This window comes from Castor canadensis, chromosome 6, assembly GCF_047511655.1.
Source record: "Castor canadensis chromosome 6, mCasCan1.hap1v2, whole genome shotgun sequence".
Taxonomy (NCBI): domain Eukaryota; kingdom Metazoa; phylum Chordata; class Mammalia; order Rodentia; family Castoridae; genus Castor; species Castor canadensis.
The window spans coordinates 113,219,207-113,242,816 of record NC_133391.1 but is presented as its reverse complement, the minus strand read 5'-3'; the positions used below and the strand labels follow the sequence as shown (position 1 = coordinate 113,242,816).

General features: G+C 37.7%; 1 protein-coding gene and 1 pseudogene across 1 annotated transcript in view; one reads left to right on the top strand and one right to left on the bottom strand.

The window, feature by feature from the left end:
• Nucleotides 1-11,194: 11,194 nt before the first annotated feature.
• Homer1 (homer scaffold protein 1) overlaps nucleotides 11,195-23,610 on the bottom strand; it is a 124,306-nt gene continuing 111,890 nt past the window's right edge. The window contains exon 9 of the mRNA XM_074077223.1: nucleotides 11,195-14,253. Coding sequence (XP_073933324.1) covers nucleotides 14,065-14,253 — 189 coding nt within the window. The 3' untranslated portion in view covers nucleotides 11,195-14,064. The remainder of the gene's footprint in view (nucleotides 14,254-23,610) is intronic.
• On the top strand, nucleotides 18,040-19,803 carry LOC109675262 (olfactory receptor 5P53-like; annotated as a pseudogene).

The window sequence follows — 23,610 nt, the reverse complement described above, 5'->3', positions numbered from 1 at the left end:
TTTCAATAGTTCTGTCTTTACCTTGTATCTTCATGGCTGATGAAGTCAAAAAGTAGATCCTGATACCATAAAGCATGTGATAGTCTAACACACAGTGAATGAAAGCATGTGTAAAGCCAACACAGCACCAGGGAATGTTTTTTTACTCCTGTTGAATTCTTATGACAGTTAAGTAGTTAAAATAGAAGCTTGAGAGATCAGCTCTGATGACAGATTGGGAGAAGGAAATTTTCATAGTGATAATTTACAAGATTAGCAGCTACTCCTAAGCAAAATGGTCATGATGGATAAGCAGAGATAATAGGCTAAAGAGGAAAGCTTCCTTATATCACTGGACTTTTGTTACTTTTACTTCTTTAAATGCTGGTACCATCATGCAATCAAATGTTTAAATTTTGCTATTGCTGTCGATACACAGATTGACTATTGGAAAAAACAATTATTCATCAGAATGAACTATGTAACTAATAAATGAAGATAGCACTAACAGGTGAATGATCAGCTTTAGAGATACAGTTAAAAATTGTAAAATTATAATGACCTAGTCTTTATTTTTAATCAGCTATTCTGTATTTTGCCAAATTAGAAAAAACATTTGAAGTTGCTTATGATATAAATATACAGCTGAGGGTGGTGGCATGCAGCTGTAATCCTGGCTACTTGTGAGGCTGAGGCAGGAGGACTGCAAGATTGTGGTCAGCCCGGGCAACTTAGCAAGGACCTATCTCAAAAGAAAGCTTTTTTTGTGTTGTTTTTAAAAAAAAAAAGGTCTGGGATGTTAGCTCAGTGGTATAGTTGCTTACCTACTTAACCTAAGCACGCAAAAGACCCTGGGTTCAATCCCCAGTATCACAAAAAAATCTATATAGCTATATAGATAGATGCCATCAGACCAGTATAACAAGAACAAGCAAATGATCGTAAAATGGGAGGAGGGAAAACAAATGAGGGATTAAAAAGTAGAATCAGAAGAACTATCTGGGGAGCAATATAGTAGTTAAGCCCAAGACCAGGTCTTGAGCCTTCTAGCAGGCAGGGTGATGAGAGAATGATGGATTTATGTAGGTCTCATTTCCTAGAAGGAGCACAGGTCAAAAAGAAATCACAGAAATCAATTTGACAAAGGTCTTTTCTTAAAAAGAAAACTGTATAAAATAGGGAAAGCAGTTCTGACAGCACACTGGCAAGGCAGGCAGCAGTGTTCCCTGGTGTGAGCCATCCTCTTCCTGTGGTAGCGCCACGGAGATGATCAAGGCTGCACCACACCACCTCAGATTAGTCCCTGGGAATTGGATCCCTGATGCCCACACAGTCAGAATGTGGCCTCCAGTATGGCTGTGAGGCTAATAGTTGCCTTATCAGTAAGAAGGTTTCATAAGGCATTGTAGTTTGTAACCCTCAACTACCATTAGGCTAAGTGCAACTGGTTTAGTACAAAATTAAATGACAGTCAACCATTAGATTATCTGGTGTCACCTACTAGTTCTTCTTTAGGATGTTTGGATGGCTTTACCAACTCCTTTCTAACGCCTTTTTCTCTTCACACCTGTTCAATTGCAGGGCTTGCTAGGCCTCTGATTTCATCCACTCATGGACTTACTACTGCCTTTTTCTGAAAACTCCCAGTTTCTCCCATTGCTGCTCTCCCCCAAGTTTCAGAGCTGTGAGACCTCTACAGAAGCACCACAAACTCCACGCAGCCAAACAGAACTTACCATTCTTCCAGCCAGATCCAGAAGCTTGGAGACATTTCCTCCAGTTTCTACAGCCTGTGTTCTACTGAGAGTAGGTAACATTTTCTCAGGCCACAACTAGGAAATGAGAAGAATGTCGCTTTGTTCATTTACACTTTGTTCTAAAATATATGTATTCTGCCTGGCAAGAGGAAATATGGCTTTTGTCAACTCAAGATAAACTCAGCCAATTTAGGGCTCCCCTCCCCCCCCTTCCCCACACAGGTTATCTATGAGTTCCATGTTGTGTACTCGGTGGGGGCTGAGGAAGTGGTGGGTCCTGATTTTTGACTCCCCACAGATGCTGGCCTTTGCATGGACAGCTGGGTTCCCTAGGATCCTGGTTGTTGAACTTTTCTCCCTCAGCATCCACTGGCATGTCCATCTTCTCTGGTTCCAGATCCACTGAGGTAACCTATGTCCTCCTCACCCCAACCTCTATCCAGAAGTAGCAACTCTTCTGTAAACTATTTCCACCTCTGCTGGAGGGCTAGACAGGGACTCGGTCCCCAGGAATATGCTGGAGGCTTGCTCAGCCTAGAACACGCAGCTGTTTCTCCTCAGTGGCCGTGGTACAGTCCTGCTCAGGTGAATTCTTCAAACCTGGCCCCTGAGGCATAGGTGTCCTCTGCTCTTCGGCCCCTGTCCCCAAGGATGAGGATTCTCTTTTATCCCCAAGCTCCCATCTCAGGCTGCTGAGTCAACCAGAGGGGGGAGGCGGTGTTCAGGGCCCTTCATTAGTGACACTCACCTCCCTCTCATATGGGAGGTGTATTTTTAAAATCTCAATTGTGGGAAAAGAGCAGAGAGAAGTGACCCCTTTAATACTATATAACAACCCAATCAGGATCACAAAAGGACTACAGCACTTCCATGGATGCCTAAATTAGGAGTGGGAACTGTATAGAGAAAGGAAGAATAAATTCCAGGAAAGGAAAAACTGAACAAAAGTGTAAAACATCTGGAGACATAGCTCTTGAACGTCTCACATTTTAGTCCAGCTAGTCTTCATTACTTCCAGTGTTCTGGGTCTCTCTTACCTGGACTGCTACAATTAAAAAAAAAAGGTCTTTCTAAATCCAGTCTGGAATAACCTTTGCCTAAGCCATTTGTGATTTTGTAGTCAAGAACTTACTTTCTCTAAAATGTAATCCCAGTCACTCCAGTCATGTTACTCCCTGGGAGAGTGGCGTCCAGGGACTCTGGGAAAGTCAAGACTACTATGGAGGGCAGGTGACAAAGTCCACAGTCTGGAATCTGTCTGATGAGCTCAGCCAGGGATTTAGGACTGTGGATTTGAATGTGAAGCTCACTTTCCTCTGATCACTTTCCATTGTCCCATGGGACATCTGTTCATCTTTTACATCTCAGCTCAGATGCTACCTTCCCCACAACACTGGCCAGTTCCCTCTTGTGCACGCTCCTTTCCTAACACTGATGGCTGACTGACATATTCACCTACTACACTAGACTATATGCTCTTGAGTGGGACTATGTTCTCAGCTTTCTATTGCCTGGGCCTAGCACACTGCCTTGTGACATTGTGGGTGCTTATGAAACGTTTTAACAGCCAACTAGTAAGAGATGCTATCAGAGACAAAACCAACAATCAGGCTCCTGATTTAAGAAGGAGATGTCAAAAAAAAAAAAAAAAGAAGGAGATGTCATCTGGTTATACCACAATATAAGCATTTCCCTGGTTATTCTTTCCATTTTGTCCCACCCTCCTCTTCCCCACTTGGAAGGATTAGAGTACAGAAGTTTGAGTTTAAACTGCCCAGCCTTCCCTCAGAGGTCACCTTGCATCCTCAGTCAGAGGGGGACATGATCACAACAGTTGATAAACCAAGTCAGTAAGCCAAGGTTAACATTTACATGGGGTGGGTGTTCTCTCTTTTTCTAAGGCAGGACACATGTTCAGTCATTCAACATATTAAATATTAAATGATTACTGTCTGAAACACACTGCTAGATGTTGTGTATGGCATAATTTAGAAAGAGTTTCACTAAGGCCAGTCAAAAAATTTTTTTTTGAGTTTTAGTTTTCAGGATCATTCAGAATTCATTTTCTCCAATGGTTATGTGGATAAAGAAGCTCTGTGAGACATCTGCAAACTGGGTGCTAACTCATGCTGCTGCTACTATCATTTAACAAGTAATCTTGAGATAGGGGAGAAGAGGGTAAGATAAAAAAAAGAGAAGAAAAATATGGAAACATTTAAAATGTAATATATCTACAAAATGGAATACTCTAAAGGAAAAAAGGTAGATCTGTAAGTATCAACTTGGGCAGGTTCAAAAAATGCAATTCTACCCTGGCACTGGTGGCTCATCCCTATAATCCTAGCTACTCAGGGGGCAGAGATAAGGAGGACTGTGGTTCAAAGCCAGCCCCAGGCAATTAATTCTTGATACCCTATCTTGAAAAAATCCACCACAAAAAAGGGCTGGCAGAGTGGCTCAAGTGGTAAGAATGCCTGCCTAGCAAGTGTGAGGCCCTGAGTTCAAATCCCTGATGCTGCAAAAAAAAAAAAATAAAGGCGAATTTTAGAATATATACCAGATGATACAGTTTCCTCCAACTAAACTGTTTCAATAGATACATATATGTTGCATATGATTTATACAGAATGCTAGACAACTGTGGCATGTCTTCAAATAATTTCAAGAGACAGAACTGAGAAGTCAAGGGTGACTTGCTTTATCTGTATTATTGGAAACATTACCAAAATAAAGTACACATGAACCACTTACATAAATAAAACAAGCTTTTTTTCTTAAAAAGGGCAGAGATAGGGAGAGAGAAACTCAAAGCTGTATCACTGTGAGTCGTGAAACAAATCATCAGATTCTTCTCATTTGGTGATTATTGCTAAATACAGGAAATTAATAGACTTTTGTACCTACCTTCTTAAAAAACATCTGCAGGTCACAGTTCAGGCACACTGGCAGAGAAGGCAGAGGCCTGTGTGTCGTCTTAGTCTGCTTTTCACTTGGCTGATCTTGTTGAACCCCAGACTTCCCATCTTTAAAATGGGGATGGCGGTAACACTTAGGTCACAAAACTGCTGTGAAAACTGTTGTGAGAGGTACAGTTGCCCATGCACCATGAACTATGAACTATGCTACTCACACAGTGCTGAGCTTTTAACGCACAGAACATACTTTAAAGTAAAGGCTCCACTAAAGGAGACCAAGGTTAATCACTAAGTAGAAAAATATGAAAACAGTGATTTAAAAGTTATTGTTTACTTGACAATTCACAAGTGACATTCAAGTTCTATAGATTATTTGGAGCCAGTTATGAATTCTGGCAGTCCTTTTTTTTTCTTCCTGGAATGCTGAACATCCTCAATTTATTACCCAAGTAGAACAAATTGTATCTACTCAAGGAATTTTAAATGTAACTTAAACTAGAAATAAAAATCAAGTACCATAGAGCAGTCTGAAACCAAACACATATTTGCTGTTCTTGTTACCATTTGAATATTTTTTTTTGTCATCATCATTTGAGATAATTTCCACTGAAGATCATTTGCATGCAGTTAGTTGTCTGCTTATGAATTAGTAAGAAAAAGAAAGTTAGGAACATTTAAGATAACAAAATCATTAACTTTCTAAAATTTCTATAGCAATGTGAATGCAAACTTACCTGGTCTTAGTGATGACTACTATGTATTAACAAATAATTCTATAACATTTAATCTTAAGTCAATAAGGAAAACAAGGTATTCACACAATGAAGTGTTTGAGATGGGTCTACAGCAGACAAAAGTTGCCTTCTGTATTTTGGTTCAGTTGTACACACTGAGAACATTATGGTTCAAATCGAGAAATAGCAGCAATTCTTTACCAGCTCACCTTGAAATACCAGGAAGCTCTTCAGTTCACCAGACATAGCCTTATTCTGGCATCTGCACAAAAAAGCTAACCTGGTATTGATGGTTATAGGATTTCAATGTTTTAAAAAGTTAGACATTTGAGTTTGTTGGGTTTTAACACCCTTAAAGTTAAAAGATATCCTAATATTAAGCATTAACATGAAAGATCTCAAAAGAACACAGTCCGAATACCATTATCCTGAGACAAGAGTTGATGAACTGATTTATTTTTCTGTGAAATCTGAAATTCCATACCAGGCTTCCATAAGGCCCCAGTCTTCTGGTTGGCCACCCATCCCTTTTGGCTAGTCCTCTTTCTCAAGCTGCACCAGGCCATTTCTACTACCCTGTATTCTTTCCATTTTTCATGCCCTCAATTATACACAATTCCTGATTATCTATCTTCAGCTAATATTTCCTATGTACCATCTAAACCTACAGCTGTACCTGGATATCCTATATGCATACTAAACTCAAAACTTAACTATTTCAGCCATTCCAGCACAGAAGAAAAAAATACATCTGAAAAGAAACTAACTCATTCATCTTTTGTGTCTACTTCCTTGCCTCCATCAAAACCAAGCTTCTACCCCATCTTGAATTCACTACTGTCTGGTTATCCAATTCAAGAGATCCAGGAGCCACCCCACACTTTTCTTAATTAATCAAGAATTCCCACTAATTTGAGGTCTACCTCCTAAATACCCTCTGAATCCATCACTGCATCTCTTCCATCCCCACTGCCACTGCCATAACACATTCTCTCAGCAGGGATCAGTGTGATTTTGTAGAACTGCCTGGGCTCACACTGAATCCCAGCTACTAAGGAGGTGGAGATTGGGAGGATTGCAGTATAAGGCCAACCTAGGCAAAAAGTGAGACTCCATCTCAATCAATAAAAGGCTGGGTTTGGTGGCACATGCCTGTCTTGTCTCAGTGCCTCTACAAATAACTTACTCTCTGCTATCGTCTTTCACTCTGACAACTAGCTAGCTCCCATTCCTTCAGCAACTCAAGGAGGGTCATCTCTGGGAAATACTTCCCAACCCTCTTTCCTTCTAGGCAGCTTCATGCTAGTGTTCTTTATCACAACACTTATGCAGGGGAAGGTAACTTTGTCCTCCACTAAACTATGAAAATCTCTCCAGTCTCTGCTCCAAAATGGAGTCTGTCATAGTAGGTGCTCAATAAATGATTTAGAAAAGAGTAAATAATGAATCTTGACCTTACCATGCTAAGTGAAACAAGTCAAACATAAAACAAATATCCCACTTCTACGAGGCAACCAGAGTAAGCAAACCATACAGGCATAAAGTAGAACAGAGCTTACCAAGGATGATGAGAAGTTCTGGAAACAACAGTGGTGGTGATAACACAACACTACAAATGTACACTTCAGATAGTTTAAATAGTGAATTTCATGTTATGAATATTTTATCACAATAAAAAGGCTGACAATGTGCTACATAAAATCTTGGAGGGTTATTATTTTCCATGTTCAGCACAATACAAGTGCTTTAATAGTTGTTGTCTGCTCCACTAGAAACTATATAAAAATGCCTGGAGTTAATTTCTGCCACTGGCCTAGTGGTTTGATCGAGCTGGAGAGGCTTTACCTTCTACAGAACCAGCACTGACCACAGTCACCCAGAACTGACAGCAAAGCCCACATCCCAGTGAACTGTAGGGGGATGGTGATGTGCTCTCCAGATTTACAACTTGTTTTACTATGGAATTTAAGAGATGAGCTGCTTTCTGAAAGCCTTTATAAAGTCTACTCCTTACATTTAATAGACTAAAATACTGCCTAAGAAGAATTACTCATTGTTAGATTATTGGAATTTTTTTCTTCTTTAGATTGGTACTAAAACATGGTCCATAAATAAGATACCTGCAAAGAATGTATGATTTCTGACTTAATGGCAAGAATTGCTAGCATAAAGAAGGCCAAAGAAGTTCAAAAAGAGCAAACACAAAATAGTTAAGAAGTGCCCTAATAGGCAAGTCCTGGTTGTACATACCTGTAATCTCAGCTACTCAGGAGTCAGAGATTGGGGGGATTGCAGTTTGAGGTCAAGCTGGGCAAAAAGTAAGTTAGGGAAACCCCCTCCACTTCAATCAACAAGCTGGGTAAGGTGGTGTGTGCCTGTAACCCCAGCTTCGTTGGAGGTCTAAGTAGAAGGGTCACAGTCTGAGGCCAGTCCCAGGCAAAAACGTGAGACTCTATCTGAAAAATAAAAGTGCTAGGGAATGGCTCAAATGGCAGAGTGCCTGTCTAGTAAGGGTGAGGCTCTGGGTTCAAATCCCAGTATCAGAAAAAAGTGTCCTAACATATTCTCAAGAGGCAAGTCAGACAACCTAGATGAAAATTTGTACCAAAATTATGAGCAAGACTTCCTTTTGATTGGTATACAAGATGGCCAGACTGATAACTGTGGAACATAGCAGGTGCAATGCTTTGAGCCCTTCCCCTTCCTTGCCTCCCAAAGGAACAGCCCTAGAAGGGCCACTGCAAATAGAAGTAAGATGACAATCAACTGGGACAGTGCCTCACAGAGGAAACATTCAGCAATTACTCTTTGCTGCTCCATTTCACACTGAAGTTGTAGCGAAAGCATTCACTTCCAGCACATCTGCATTCTAGCCAAGTGTTCTGAGGTAGTCATTCTGTGTGAAGACAGAACCATCAAATAAGTCACATCCACAAGTCATAAAGACACAACTTACTATATGAGTATGCAGTACACAGATAACAAGAAAAATGACAGCTGATAGAAAAACTATTCACAAAAGACATTTTTTGTATTTATTAGACACATATTACCTTGACTTGATGCTATTAGGAGAAAACAGAGTAAATTTGTTTTCCTGACATTAAAATACCTGACAAAAGTAGGTCAGAATCCCACAAAATGGTGAGTCGTGAGTTTTGGTGTCTTCTGAAAAATCTCTGAAATTCATTAGGGCAATTTCAATTTGTCGAGTTAAAAGCAAAAACAAGATAGGGAGTAGGTGGGGGAGTACTTTGTGTCTGTGGCTACATAAGTCATTGTGTTTCTATTCTTTTTTGCCAGCTCTGCTTTCATAGAACAGTTTTCTCCCCCATCTACTTTTTTCCTTTTAAACAGATGGGCCTAGCCAGGCCTTTAACTCCTGGGCTCAAGTAACCTCCTGCCTTATTATTCCGAGTACTCTGGACTACAGGTACCTGCCACCATGCCAGGCTTGAAAGATATCCTTTAATCTAAAGGATAGAAGGGACCTTACAGAGATCAGGGAATTGACTAGAAGTCACTTGGGTGTTTGTGGCCATCTATTTTAGTTTAGATGGAATTTTCTTCTTGGTAAATTTTTGGTAAAAATGACTTAAAATGTGTTTTCTTTTTGCTTTTCTCCAAGCTCCCTTTTTCTCTTCCCTCTACCTTTTTCTATTTTGTCTTCTTTTCTCCAGGTTATAAATGCTACTGATGCCCATCGATTGATTATTAACCCATCTTGGTATTTGGGTTTTTTTGCATATTCTCTTTCTGTGAACCTGAGTGGTTTGTTTTGTTGTTTTGGCAGTACTGGGGTTTGAACTCAGGGCCTCGTGCTTGCTAGGCAGGTGCTCTACCCTTAAGCCACACCCCAAGCCTAAAATGTGTTTTCTTTTTTTCCCTTTTTCTCTGTCTTTTTTATTTCCTTTTTGTTTTTGAGAGGAATGATTCTAGAGATTTAACCCAGGTCATTGTGCATGCTAAGCACATACTCTACCATTAAAATCTCCTCAACCCTCCCTTAACATGTGTTTTTTTCTATCTAGTGCCCTTAAGCAAAAATCATTAAGCAGTGCAGTGTTGATTAGAATTTTCTTGGAAAAAATTTTTAGCTGTTTTACTAGGTTATATATATCTACAACAAAAATTGTGAAATATTCATTTTTTAATTTACTATGTATTTGTATGACATCTATACATCTCATAAAGAAATGTCAGCCAGATATGGTGGTGCATATCTACAATCCCAACACCTGGGAGGCTAAGGAAGGAGGATCACAAGTTCCAGGCCAATGAACCCTGTCTCAAAAAACAAGACAAAAAAGCTGTTATGAAAAGCTTAAGGTCTAATGAAGACGTTTTGTAAAATTTTATTTTACTCATTTCCCTTATGAGGTCAAAGCATTGTACTGGATCCATTTTTGTAGAAAGCTGTGTCAATTCTAAGTAGCCTACATTCCCTCTATGGTATTTAAATTTTTTTGAGACAAGGTCTTGCTATGTACCCAGGCTGGTCTTGAAGCATCAGTCCTCCCACTCTGGCCTCCAAGTACTGGGGATTAGAGATATGTGCTACCACTCTGGCTTAAAAAATTTTTTGGCAGAAATAGGGTTTGAACTCAGGGCCTGTAGCTTCCCAGACAGGTGCTCTACCATTTGAGCCACATCCCCAGCTCTTTTTGCTGTTGGTATTTTTTGAATGGGGTCTCTCACATTAATGCCTAGGCCAGCCTGGATCACATCCCTCCTATTTATGCTTCCCATGTACCTGAGATGACAGGCATGAACCACCATATCCGCTTTTACTGAGTGAGGGGAGGGGGTCTTGCCAAACTGCAATCCTTCCAATCTCCACCTCCCAAGTAGTTAGGATTTTAGGTGTTACCCACCATACCTAGCTGGCTTAAAATTTTTAAGACAGTGGGATGAGTGTGTTTTGAAAATTTTTTGAAGTGCAATTTAAGAGGAATATACTTTTTGAAATACACTTTCACAATTTAGAGTAAGATGAAGGATACATGTACTTTTGATGTTAATGATTCTTTTCTAATCATTACTAAAATATTCTTCTCAACAAATACCTAATAATGTTATAGCATTGAGAATTTTAAAAAATGTGTCAATCTCAATTACTTCTTACCTGAAAGTTTTCTTCATTAAGATTTTATATAGGGCTGAGGTATAGCTTAGTGGCAGAGTATTTGCCTAGCATATGCGAGGCCCTGGATTTGATCCCCAGCACAGAAAAACAAAAAAAGATTTTAAATTAATTTATCTCATGAATAATAAAGGAACAATGCTACCTATGCAAAAGACAAAAGCTCAGCGAAAACTATTTCATGTCTTTAAGCATAAAATTTCAGCATGTTAAAATCATTGCATATCAAATAAACAAAAGGGTTAAAAGAACAACAAACTCAAAATCTTTCCCTGTGGCCTGCCCCCCCTTCCATATGGGCAGAAAAATCAGAATCATAAAGCAGCTGGAGGACATACTCCAGAGTAGAATAAAAACATGGAAGACAAAGGCATGCATGGTAAAGAATAGATTGAATTTTAACAGGGCAAAGGAATGAGTTTTAAAAGGTGGCTGTGCTGGCTTAATTTTGAGTGTGCCTTTTAATTTCACCTGAAAAAAGAAACAGCTTTTCCTCTGTTTCCCAACAGTTGGATGACCGTGAAACATGGAATCTATGATGCTGCTGCAGACTGTCTATAGCTAGGGACAAGGAGGGTACAACTTGGTGAACTTTTTTTCATCTGGAGAGAAATGAGAGGGAGCAGGGGAGAAGAAGTATAAAAATTAATTTTCCAGGCAGGAAAATACTTATAAAACCTTTTATGTCAAAGTCAGGATTTCACAACATCACACACGAATGCAAGATCCAGTAGCACCTATGAGATTTAAGTAAATGCTTTGAAATATTGGCAAAAGACTGAAGGAAAAAAAGATGAGTACATTCTCCAGAGAACAACAAATGTATTTCAAAATAAAAACTGTATTTTTTTTTCCAGTTTTCATTTTTGTACAAGAACTCGTAGTTACCATGTAACTTATACACAATGGGATCATCTCTACTACCCTCCTCCGTGCCATTGCAAGTCCACATGTTCAGTCCCCAACATTGTGTCCTGATAAATATATTACCAGTTTGATCTAAATATAGATACATTATATAATACTTGTCTCTGGGAAAAATCAATTTTAATATGCAAACATTATTTTATAATACAGAAATGGAAAAACTACAGTAGGCACATAACCTAATTATGACATGTAGAGATGATTTCTAGATACTCCTACTATAAATGAGCATTTAAAATAGTCTTAATAAGAAGGTTTATTTATATGTGCACTTGTGTCCACCTTATCCCATATACTGTACATGTCAACTGACAATGTGGGAATTTAAAGGTGCAGCCCTCAAGAAGTTGTTAAATTGCTTTAAAAAAAAAAAAGCAACATTTAAACTCTATTGGACAAGGAAAACACTCACAAAATTCCCAATTTTAAATTTCATATCAGTAGGAAAATATTAAAAATAATTTTCTGTATATACATATGGGTATATGTATATATTGAATTATACTTATGTCTCACATTATCAATACAATTCAAGTGGAGACATTTTGGTGAATTATTTTCCCATTAAATGACCATTATGTCAAAATTTAAAAATATTTTATTACATCATTAAAATAATTCACTTACCATTTCAACAGTTTACACTGTGATTTTTATTTTTAGATTTTTTTTTAACTCTTCATAACTAAATTCCCTGATCCTTAGTGCTAGTCTCCTATTTAAATTAAAACCTGGTGTTCTTTGTTACTCAAAAACTCATGGGTAAAATCATATCTACTTCAAAATTCTATCTATCAAATAAATTTTATTACCTGATTTATCAGAGAAGTATCTTGGCTCTGAGCATGTGTACCTAAATTATTCTCCATATAATAAATGGGTAAGGAAAATATCCTAAAATAGATGGAGGCAACTTACATGATGTTATTGCACGTATAATACATGATGAGTAAGTGTCAGAGACACCTGGAAACTCACTGTAGAAACTAACTTTAGAAACAAACCATTTATTTTTCACTCTAATGTAAATTAGTATGTATGTATTTATGTACATACACATGAATAGAAAACAAAATTATCTAGTGTTGAGTAGCTGTTTATGAGTGAAAACTGATTACAAATTGATAATTAGCTTAATTTTGTACTTAACAATTCAATCATTGGGGGTACAAACAAAAAATCAGTGCATTCATCAACTCCGCAGAGTCAGATACTCAAGCATACACTAAGAACCCTCCTCAACATCACAGGCATTGTACAGCAAGAATATATGTACTCTGATGCAGTTCCTACTCCATAAGCAGACCAGACAGCACTTGGCTTACTTTTAAAATAGCTTTGAAAAAGAAATATATAAAGAAATGCATGTTTGCTAAAAGTCTTTTAAAATTACATCAACACAACATTAAAACCTGCTCCCTGTGAAGAGCCTGTTGAATTTAATTCCTGTTTTGAAACGCCTGGTTAGCAGTTCAGAATATTGCCTTGTGAGGTTTTGGATAAGATGTGGTTGATATGAAGAACCAGACAGAGTACATGACTCCATCTCCATCTGCCATGGTCACAAGTCAAATACAGTTCTTTTGTCGGCTATTCGATGTAAATGGATCCCCTTGAAAATAGCTATACACCTTAAAATTATCTATAATAAACAATTCCCCAATAACCATTATTATTCGTAAATTGAAATGCATTGATCATTCAGAAAAGATTTCTTGCAAAATATATAAATGAATGTAACTGCATATTTTCTGTAAATATACCTAACATTGCTAGACCAGACCGCCAATGACGGGCTGCTGTATTTTAGTTGTGTGTCAAATTTATTAGAAATTTAAAAAGAAAAATTTCTGAGGGACTCAGCTGCCTTTGTTAGTTGGCTTTAAAATGTGTAATAAAATGGGAGACAGTATCTTCTCAGAAATACATGGAATCAATATGGAAAAGTAAACTATACAACAGACAAAATTAGAGAACACCAGAGTGTACCAGAGTAGTCACCAGAGTGAAAAATCTTCCAGTACAAAAAAAGGAAGAACTCTATACACCCATTTATAGTGTTTTTCAATTGAAGATGCAGCTCTCTCTCACTCCTGGCAAGAATTAATTGGTAATGGCACTGCGAAGCAGTACAAAAATATCCTGAGAAATTATTCAGATTACAACAAAAGACAGGGCTTTCGTTTACTCAGTTTTTGCACAAAACACAGGTCTAGATATCATAAATAAATTAATTAAAAAGCAGGTAATCTTCACTGTGTTGAACATAAAAAGGAGATGTGACCCAGACATTGTTAATTCTCCCACTGGCTAATATCAGGAAAAAAAAGATTGCATTAAGTGTCTATTTATAACTTTCTAGTTAACTATGGCCAATAATATACATGGAGGTAATTTGTAGTTCAAGTTTTTCATCTTTTTTATCCCCAACTAGCTACAAGCTGAATTCTAAAATTTACACTGAAATATACAATTCCAATTTTCAAAAGATCCTCCTCCTGGAGGGATGATACTCAAAATTTTTTGTGCAATCTTGATGCAGAGCCCAACAGTCCTGTGAAGAGAGATAGTGTATCTTTTAATCAACTGGCACTGAAATTTCACTTTCCTTAGCTGCATTCTAGTAGCTTGGCCAAGTTATCCCGTAATTCTGTTAGTTCAAATATTTTTCCATCCAGAATTTCTAAGAGTGTCTTCAGGTTATTGCGAAAAGCTTCTTGTTCATTCTGACTCTTCTCCAGACGTTGCTCTAAGTCAGAGAGTTGGCCCTCCAGGTCTTTGTTCCGAATTTCTACTTCCTTCAGAAACAAAAGTGTAACACACATACATGTGTCAATCCATCACATAGAGAATATACTTTCTGCTATTACAGTATAGTGTAGTAAGTCTGTAAGCAATGTGTGTAATCAGGATGAGCTTCTGAAGCGCAACTGAGCACCATTTAAGGAGATTCCACATTAGGCCAGCTAGAGCCATGTGGTTTTATGGACCAGCTTGTTTAAGAATCTGTCTATACCCAACAAACTGTCAGTGACTCACTACTAGGTACTTCACACACAAGATAGGACTGAATATCCATTTTGTGGATTATTTACATCTCATTTTTACTGTTGTCTACCTACTTTTGGTAATACATAGCTGTGAACAATTCCAAGTGAAAGCAGGCAGAGGAAAAAGAGATGAATTAAGTTTTTCTCCTCATTGGTAACTCTGGAGAATGAGTTAGAGAAGAAAGTAACTTACAAATTGTAGGATTCTCTGACAATGTTAATTATTCTGTTTGTCTCAATATCAAAGGACTACAATGTAAGGATATAGGTTAGCCAGGTGCTGGTGGCTCATACCTGGAATCCTCACTACTTGGGAGGTTGAGACTGGGAAGATCACAATTTGAGTCCAGCCAGGGCAAATACTTCCTGAGACTCCCATCTCCATATAATCAGAGTATATGGACTGGAGGTGTGCCTCAAGAGGTAGAACACCTGCTTTGTAAATGCAAAGCCCTGAGCTCAAACTCCAGACTTACTAAAAATAAGTAAATAAATAAATAGTTCCATTGCTAAACACTGTTAATAAAGGTATACAGCAAGTATACATATTAGAGAAGTATAACGCTGACAATTTCACTATTCTGAAAACCACAGAAAGAAAAAAAATAACAAAAGGGAAGCAAAGTTCAAGACAATAAAAAACACTTCAAAAAAAAAATTCTGATACAGCTACTCAGGAGGCAGAGATCAGGAGAATTGCAGTTTGAAGCCAGTCCAGGCAAAAAGTGAGATTCCATCTCAAACAATAAGCTGGATGTGGTGGCAGACGTTTGTCTGTCATCCCAGCTATGCAGAAGACATAAGTAGGAGGACTGCAGTCCAAGGCCTGCCCTGGGAAAAAGTCGAGAACTTACCCGAAAAATAACTAAAGCAAAAAGTGGTCGTGGTAGAGTGCCTGCCTAATAAATTTGAGGCCACAAGTTCAAATCCGCCCCCCCAAAAAAACTCCCCAAAACAAACAAAACAAAAAGATACAGAATAAACTCTGGCATAACTGAGAATTATTTAGGGGTTACTAGCTTTTAACAATGTTTCTAAGCATGACAAATATAATGAAATGAAAGTAAAACACAAAATAAAGAAGTTCAACTATTGATTTCAGTTAAAAAAAATCAAATTTAACAAATGGCAGAATGCCAACTATTACTTTTTAAAAATAAACTATTCAGGTAAGAAATCAATTGAAAGTTATAAAATCTTTCTGGAAAGCTCACTTTTATTTTTGAGAGGAAAGAAGTGAGGAACACAAATCACATTCAAACATGCAAATTATACAGAACAAGGGAAAACATTTGGCATTAGTTATAGAACAGTCAGCCCCAGAAAATAAGGTATTTCAAATGTTAATATACCATTTAAATGTAAATTTCTAAAGAAATTCTATCAAGACCAAAGGACAGTGGAAATCAAAAGACTGCATTATGAAAGGCAACCTGGCAAATGTTAAGTGGCAAAAAGACAACACAATACGAAGCAGCTCTGGACAACTGTGCAAACACTGTGTGCATGAGGACAAACACAGCAACTAGCGTACAAGTAGAAGATGGAGTTGGGATTCTGGGCACTTTTTTTCCAAAAGAATTATTATTACATTATCTTCAAAAATGAAAGTTTTGACAAAAATAATTGGGAAATTGGCTGGAACACATTTAAAAAGAAGATAACAGTTCACTTAGAATTGGGGACAGCATTGGGATTTTAACTGAGGGCCTCAAGCTTGCTAGGTAAGCACTCTCCCACTTGAACCACAATCCCATCTTCTTGCTTTAGTTATTTTTCAGATAGGGTGTCATGCTTTTTGTCCACGTGGGCCTTGAACCATGATCCTTCTACCTATGTCTCCTGGGTAGCTGGGATTATAGGTTTGTACCACCATGCCTGGTGTGTTTTTTGAGACAAGATCTTATTACCCTCTCCCCAGGGGCTGGTCTTGACCCACAATCTTATCTCCACCTCCCAAGTAGATGAGCTACTGAACCTGGCCTTAATCACATGTTTTGACAGATAATTATGAGTAAGACTCAAGCAAGGATGTCACAGATGACCATCTATGATGGTTTATAAATGAAAAATTTAAAGACCCAACACAATCTCAAAGCATTTACTGTTAGAGGTTAACCATATATGTTTCTAATCTTTGTTCTCTGAATAATGTACAAGGTGCAGATAAGTAAAGTGAGAACAGAATCCGAAATTAATGAAATATTTATAAATTCAGAAGGCAAATCCATAAAGGCTCTAAACTATGAGGGAGGAAACAGATCTTAGGATCAAATGTAAAAATTCCACTCATGATCACACAGCATGCTCTATTGCCAGCTTAAACAATAAGCTTGATGATAGAGTGTGTCCAACTACAAAAATAGACCAAATATCATTCACTAGCAAACACCCATTTCATCAGCCTCCGCCCAGCTTGCCCTCTAAAGCCTTCCTTAAAAATGAAAGGCTCTCTTGTTTTCCTTGCTAACCAGTAGAACATCCAAGCATGTTCAATGGGACCAAGCAAAACAAAAAAATTCCCTCAGTTATGAAAACTGCCTTCTAGAAGGAGCTTTCAAATCTAAGCCATTTGCATTTGATTTGCTAGCTAGATAACAAAAGGGATCTGGTACAATGTTGACACTGCTAGGCTATTTTTAGGAAGAGACTGTGTCCCTAAGGCAAGAACAGACAACCTAGGGAAGAAGGGCCAACCAGACATAACTTTGGACATCGGCAGCAAGCTTTTCCAGTTGTCCATCCTGCATCCATTATTTTCCAAACCTCCCCTTCTTGCTTTCATTCCATCTCCCAAACTCAATCCCACTCACTATTATTTTTTGCTTACTAATTTCCTCTTTTCCTTTACTGGGATAATGGCACACACTAGGGGTACCAAAGGGTTGGCTCACACTTTACAAAGAACTGTACACCAGAATTTCTAACTCCCCTTTGAGTGCTTTAAAGGGCAAAACTGAAAATATAAAATTCTACTGGGCAGAAGGTATTTATTAGATACAGAGTAAATTATAAGTTAACATTAGAAAGATTAAAGAAAATTACACAATTCTGACCACCAATGGGACCAGAGCAGCTTTTCAATAAATTAGCTAATTAAATTAATTTAACTTTTTGGTGGTACTGGGGCTTGATTGAACTCAGGGCCTTACACTTGGGAGGCAGGCGCTCTACTGCTTGAGCCATTCCATTAGCCCCCACCTTTTTTTGATTGTGTTGGGATTTTTTGAGATAGGGTCTTTTGAACTGTTTGCCTGGGTGAGCTTCAAACCACAATCCCTCCTGATCTCTGACTCCTGAGTAGCTAAGATAACAGGCATGAGGCATCAGCACCTGACATTTTTTTCTAAATTTAAATGCTATATTATTTGATCTAAATAAAAGCCACAGAAAATTGTCTTTATTGATACCTGATTCACAACTTATATTTTTTGAGTAAGATAATACTAATGCTTTATTAAATTAACCTTTATACATAACACGATATATAAATCACCAAGTTTTTTTTTTTCTGTACTGGGGTTTGAACTCAGTACCTACACCTTGAGCCATGCCACCAACCCTTTTTTGTGATGGTTTTTTTCAAGATAAGGTCTCATGAATGATTTGCCTGGGCTGGCTTCAAACCTCAATCCTCCTGATGTCTGCCTCCTGAGTAACTAGGATTATAGGTATAAGCCACTGGTGCCCAGCTATTCAAGACTAATTTAAATACATCTTTTTTATCAAGGAAAATGGGCAAAAGATACACATACACAAGAAGTTATCTGACAATTAGTTACTGAATATCTTCTATTACTAGTTACTGGAGGGAAAGCAGTGTATAATGCAAAGATGATCCTTTCTTTAGTAGGGCATACACTCTAGGCTCTCTCTGCTGTCTGGCCACTATGTGAACTGCTCTGCCATGCCCTCCCTGCCATGATGGACTAACACCTCTGAAACTGAGACTCAAGGAAGCATGTTGAGCAATATGCACAAATCCAACAGCTAGGAAGGTATTATGGAGCAGTTTCATGACATGTCTTCAGTTTTCTCTGAAAGGACTGAAGAACTGAAACATTTACACCAAATATTACTTTGAAAACCTGAATATAATTTATTTGCCCAGAGGACAATTACTAGGTTCCATGTCCTACCATCTACTGGAATTAAGAATAAATAATTATCATACAGTGGCTCAAGTGGTAGGGCGCCTGCCTAGCAAGCATGAAGCCCTGAGTTCAAACCCAGTACTGCCACAGGAAAGAAAAAAAAAAATCAAAAGAATATAGAAAAATTCAACTCTGCAAACAATTATGATGTGCCTGTTGTGTGCCTGGCACTGTAGTCCTTATTAGATTTCATTTTTGAGGATCAATTTACATAAGTCATGGAGAGTAGAAACCACATCACTATGACAGACTTAATTATTTTGGGGTTGACAGAGGACCCTATACTGTGTCATCTGCTTTGTGATATTTCTAGGAACATATGTTGTTACTTTAGTAGGCAATATTAGCACAATCACTTTAAGAAGAAGCTATGCCCAGCTTCATACACCATGAACCTATTCCTCAGCCATCTGACTTTTGTGGACATTGAATTGTCCTATCAGTGACCCCTATAATGCTTATAGGATTTCTTGGACACGGAACAGCCCTCCTGAAGCTGGTTGTGAAGCCCAACTCTGTTGTGCAGTGACATTTGGGACCTCCAAGTGCTTTTTGCTGACTGCCATGGCCTACAATTGCTATGCTGCCATCTGCTTATCCCTGTTCAATTCCATCCAAATATCCTGCAGAGTCAGCATTCTCTTAGTGGGGCCTTCTATGTTGGTGGCTTTATGAATGCTTAGAGATTTACTACTTGTTTACTGAATCTGTGTTTCTGTGGACCAAATCAAATACATTACTTTTTCTGTGATTCCACTCCTTTGTTGAAACTTTCCTGTTCAGATATTTCCTTTATTGAAATTATCCACTCCATCTTTTCTGGCTCTGTGTTCAAAGTATTTGCCATTGTGCTCTGCCACATGTATGTTCCCACCACTGAAGGTGACATCAGGTCTTCTCCACCTGCACCTCCCACCTCATCGCAGTCACTTTCTATTATGGAACTGTTATATGACACCCAAGTCTAGCTAGCAAAACAGAGTGCTATCTGTGTTCTGCATAGTGGTCATTTCCATGCTGAACCTTCTCAACTACAGTCTGAGGAACAGAGATGTAAAGCCTATCTTAAGGAAGGAAACTGTCACAATATATCCTTAGAATCTTGTCTTTGAATTTAAGACACCCTAGAAAGATTTCATTTACCCATGCCCACTTGGTAACTACCATATGTTGCTTAAGTGATTAAGTTAAAATCATATTTATTTGTTCTAATACTCACCTTTACACACTTGTGTATCCATTGGAAGATACCTTGAGATCAGTAAAAGTGATAATACTAATTATCACTAAAAAACATGCATTCTAGAAGGAAGAAACTGGCAATAAATAAACAGAAGAGATTTCTGGATAGCTTGGGTAAGGTGAATGTGTACACCAACTTCTACCAACCATCCTCCCCAAACTATATCAACATGTAACAGGAATAAAACCATGAGAATTTCATGACTTCAATATAACTAGAAGACACAGAACAATATAAGCATCAAATTACCTGCCATTAGAAAGTATAGGATTCAGCATCTACAGAGGTATTACTTAAGCTTGCATCCTAACCCTATGCTGAGGGAGGGCAGAACTGTAAGGACAATGTATGAAAGAGTGAAGAGAAGATGAAAGACCTAAGACTGAATGATGATAACTCTACAAAGGACCACTATGAGTGCCAAAACACTGGGGGTTGGGGGGGAACTGACCTGGTAGAGTAGAGTGATTTATAAAAAAGGGACCTACCAGTGTATATGAAATGTGAAGAAGCAGTCTTAGAAAGGCAATAGACACTTTTGAGAAGAGGGTAAAAGGAAAAGAGCCTTTGGAATAGTAAAGGGAAAAAGAATCAATGCAATAAAATTTAAGAACTTACAAAACAAAATAAAAATATTGAAAGACACACAACCTCCTCAAAAGAGCATATTTTGATCTATGAGTTTATAGACCATCAAAAAGTGCCATTCTATCCACAAAATCCAAAGGTGCAAGCAATCTTCATTTATACAAACTATTATAAGAAAATGGAAAATATGCAAAACACTTCAGTAAATGAAAATAAAAATCTACCCCAAACCAACTGCAAAGCAGACAAAAATCTTAACAAAACACCCCAGTGAAACATTCAAAAAGAGTTTGAGTTAGATATTCAAAAACTAAAAATAGAAATGGGGAGGGGTGAAAAATAGGAGAAAGACAAAATTATACCAGAAATGAACACAAAAGAAAGTAGTTTTTATTTTATTTTTATTTGTATTGCTGGGGCTGGAACCCAGGACATTGGTACGTTCTAGGCAAGCACTCTACTACTGAGCTACATTCCCAGTCCTGGAAAATAGGTTTTAATAAAACCTTTTAAATTCAGTTATTATTTCTTACAAATTATTTTTAAAAATTCAAGAGAGTGAAAGTAAGACAAAGTAGGGAGAGCAGAATAAAAAAGATTGAAACAGAATTCAAGAAAAGACAACCCAAAGTATAATTGGAGTTCCTTGAGAACTTCTGTTCCAATGGACAGAATACTTAAAATTTTATGTAAGAAAACTTTTTTTTTTTTTTTAACAGTATTGAAGATCCAAGTCAGGGCCTCGTGCATGCTAGGCAAGCACTCTACGACTCAGCTATATCCCCAGCTCTGAGAAAACTCTGAAATAAATGAAGATGCCCAGATTTAAATGGTCCACTGCATACCAGAGAAAACTGACCCTTGACAATCGATTCCAAAAACTATAGTAAATCTAACTTTATTTAAAAATGGGCTGAATGTGGTAACTCACACTATAATTCCAGCTACTAACGAGGTGGAGTTCTGAAAGATTGTGGTTTGAGCAAAAAGTTATCGAGACCTATTCTTAATCAGTAAACTTGGCATGGTGATTAGTGCCTATGGTTTCAGCTAAACAAGAGGCAATAGGTAGGAGGACTGCACTCTGAGGCCAGCAAGGGCAAAATGTGAGACCTTACCTAAAAAATAATTAAAGCAAAAAAGGACTGGAGATGTGGCTCAAGTGGTAGTGCACCTGCCTAGCAAGCACAAGGCCTTGAGTTCAAATACCATAACTGCTAAAAAACAAAACAAAATAAAAATAAATGAATCTGGGTTTGATGCCACATGCCTATAATCTGTGCACTAGGGAAGCAGAGGCAGGAAGATCGTAAGTTCCAGGTAGCTTGTGGTACACAGTGAGACCCTGTCGCAAAACAACAAAAATAAGACAAAAATCCTTAAAAGAATGCAAGCAAAATGAGTTCCAAATTTAAAAGGCCAGAAAATTAGACTGGAGGCCAGAGAATTAGGCCAAAGCCAGACTTCCCAAAACCAATACATAACAACAAGGCAATAATGGAGTATAATTTTCATGTAAGTCAAAGAAAGAAAATGATCAACCAAGGATTTTATATTGTGCCAAGCTGCCATTCAAGTACTCACTAAATGGCTCCAATATGCAAGAGCTCAGAAAATATGTATTTGTGAGCTCCTCTGGAACCTTTCGTAAGAGGATAAGTTCCTCCAGTCAAGAGATTATTGTGTAAACTTCAGAAAAAGGAGTGATGGCAAGTGCTATGATCTGAATGTGCACCCTGCAAAATTCTGGTATTTCAACTTAAGGCCAATGTGATGGTACTAAGAGGTGGGGCCTTGAAGAGATAATGAGACTCATCCATGCATGAGTGGGATTAAGGCCCTTACAAAAACAGAGCCTTCACTATTTGGCTCACTTGCCCTTCTGCCATGTGAGGACACAGCATTCCTCCCCTCTGGAGGATGCAGCAGCAAGGTGCAGTGTGGGAAGCAGAGGGTAGTGCTCACCAGACAACAAACCAGCTAGTGCTTTGAACTGGACTTCCCAGCATCCACGACTACAGGAAATCAATGTTTGTTCTTTTTAAATTACCCAGTCTGTATTATTCTGCTATAGCAGTGGATTAAGACTGTGAGCATTAATATATTTAATGTGTGTCAAAGAATAAAACAAAGGTTTTGCTAGTTTAAAATAATATAGTATGTTGAGCATTATCACAAAGTAGAAATAAGCAACTATAATATAGGAAATACAAGGTAAGGGAAACAGAAAAGCAGAATAAAGTCATTATTATTTATATGTCATAGCTCAGAATCAGAGGATACCATTAAAAACTAATAAGCCAGAGGGCAAAAGTTTAAATATGAACACAGGTAACTAAGAACATTTTTATTTATTCATTGGTTTGGATGAGGGAGGTGACGGGGATCAAACCTAGGACCTTGTACATAGTAAGCTACATACGCAGCCATAGGAGTATTTTTTAAAGGTGTACATTGAAAAGTAACAACTGCAACAAAGACCATCTGAAATATTAAAAGATATTTTTAAAAAACAAACAATACATTATATAAAGAAAAAAGTCATTGCTACATATAGAAATTATTATATAAAATAAAGACAAGTGGCAGCCAAACATAGCAATGGTATCAGTTAACATAAATGAGATACTTATAAAAGTATTTTCAATTGTCTTTAAAAGCACCCTCCAACCATATGCACATATGAAACACAAGAAGCATTCACAAAACCTGACCAGCTATTAGTTCACAAAAAACCAGTAGTAAATTATGTAAGGAAGAAATTCTACAAATAAAATCCTATGATCACAAAGAAATAAAATTAGAAATTAATGGCTAAATGTAAATGAAAAAGTCCTTCTACCAAGAAATTTAGAAACCTTCTTTTAAATACCTTTTACTTTTTTTTTTCCCCAGCACTAGGGTTTGAATTACACTTGCTAAACAGGTGCTCTACCACTTGAGCAATACCACCAGCCTTTAAATATCTCTTAAGTGAAAGAGAAATAAAACCAAAATTACAGAATAACAAAAACATTAAGTATCACAACCTGTAAGTCACACTTAAAGCAATGATGGAAGAAAATCTATAGCTTTAAACACATATAAGTGATAGAATAAAAAAAAAAAGGAGTTAAATCC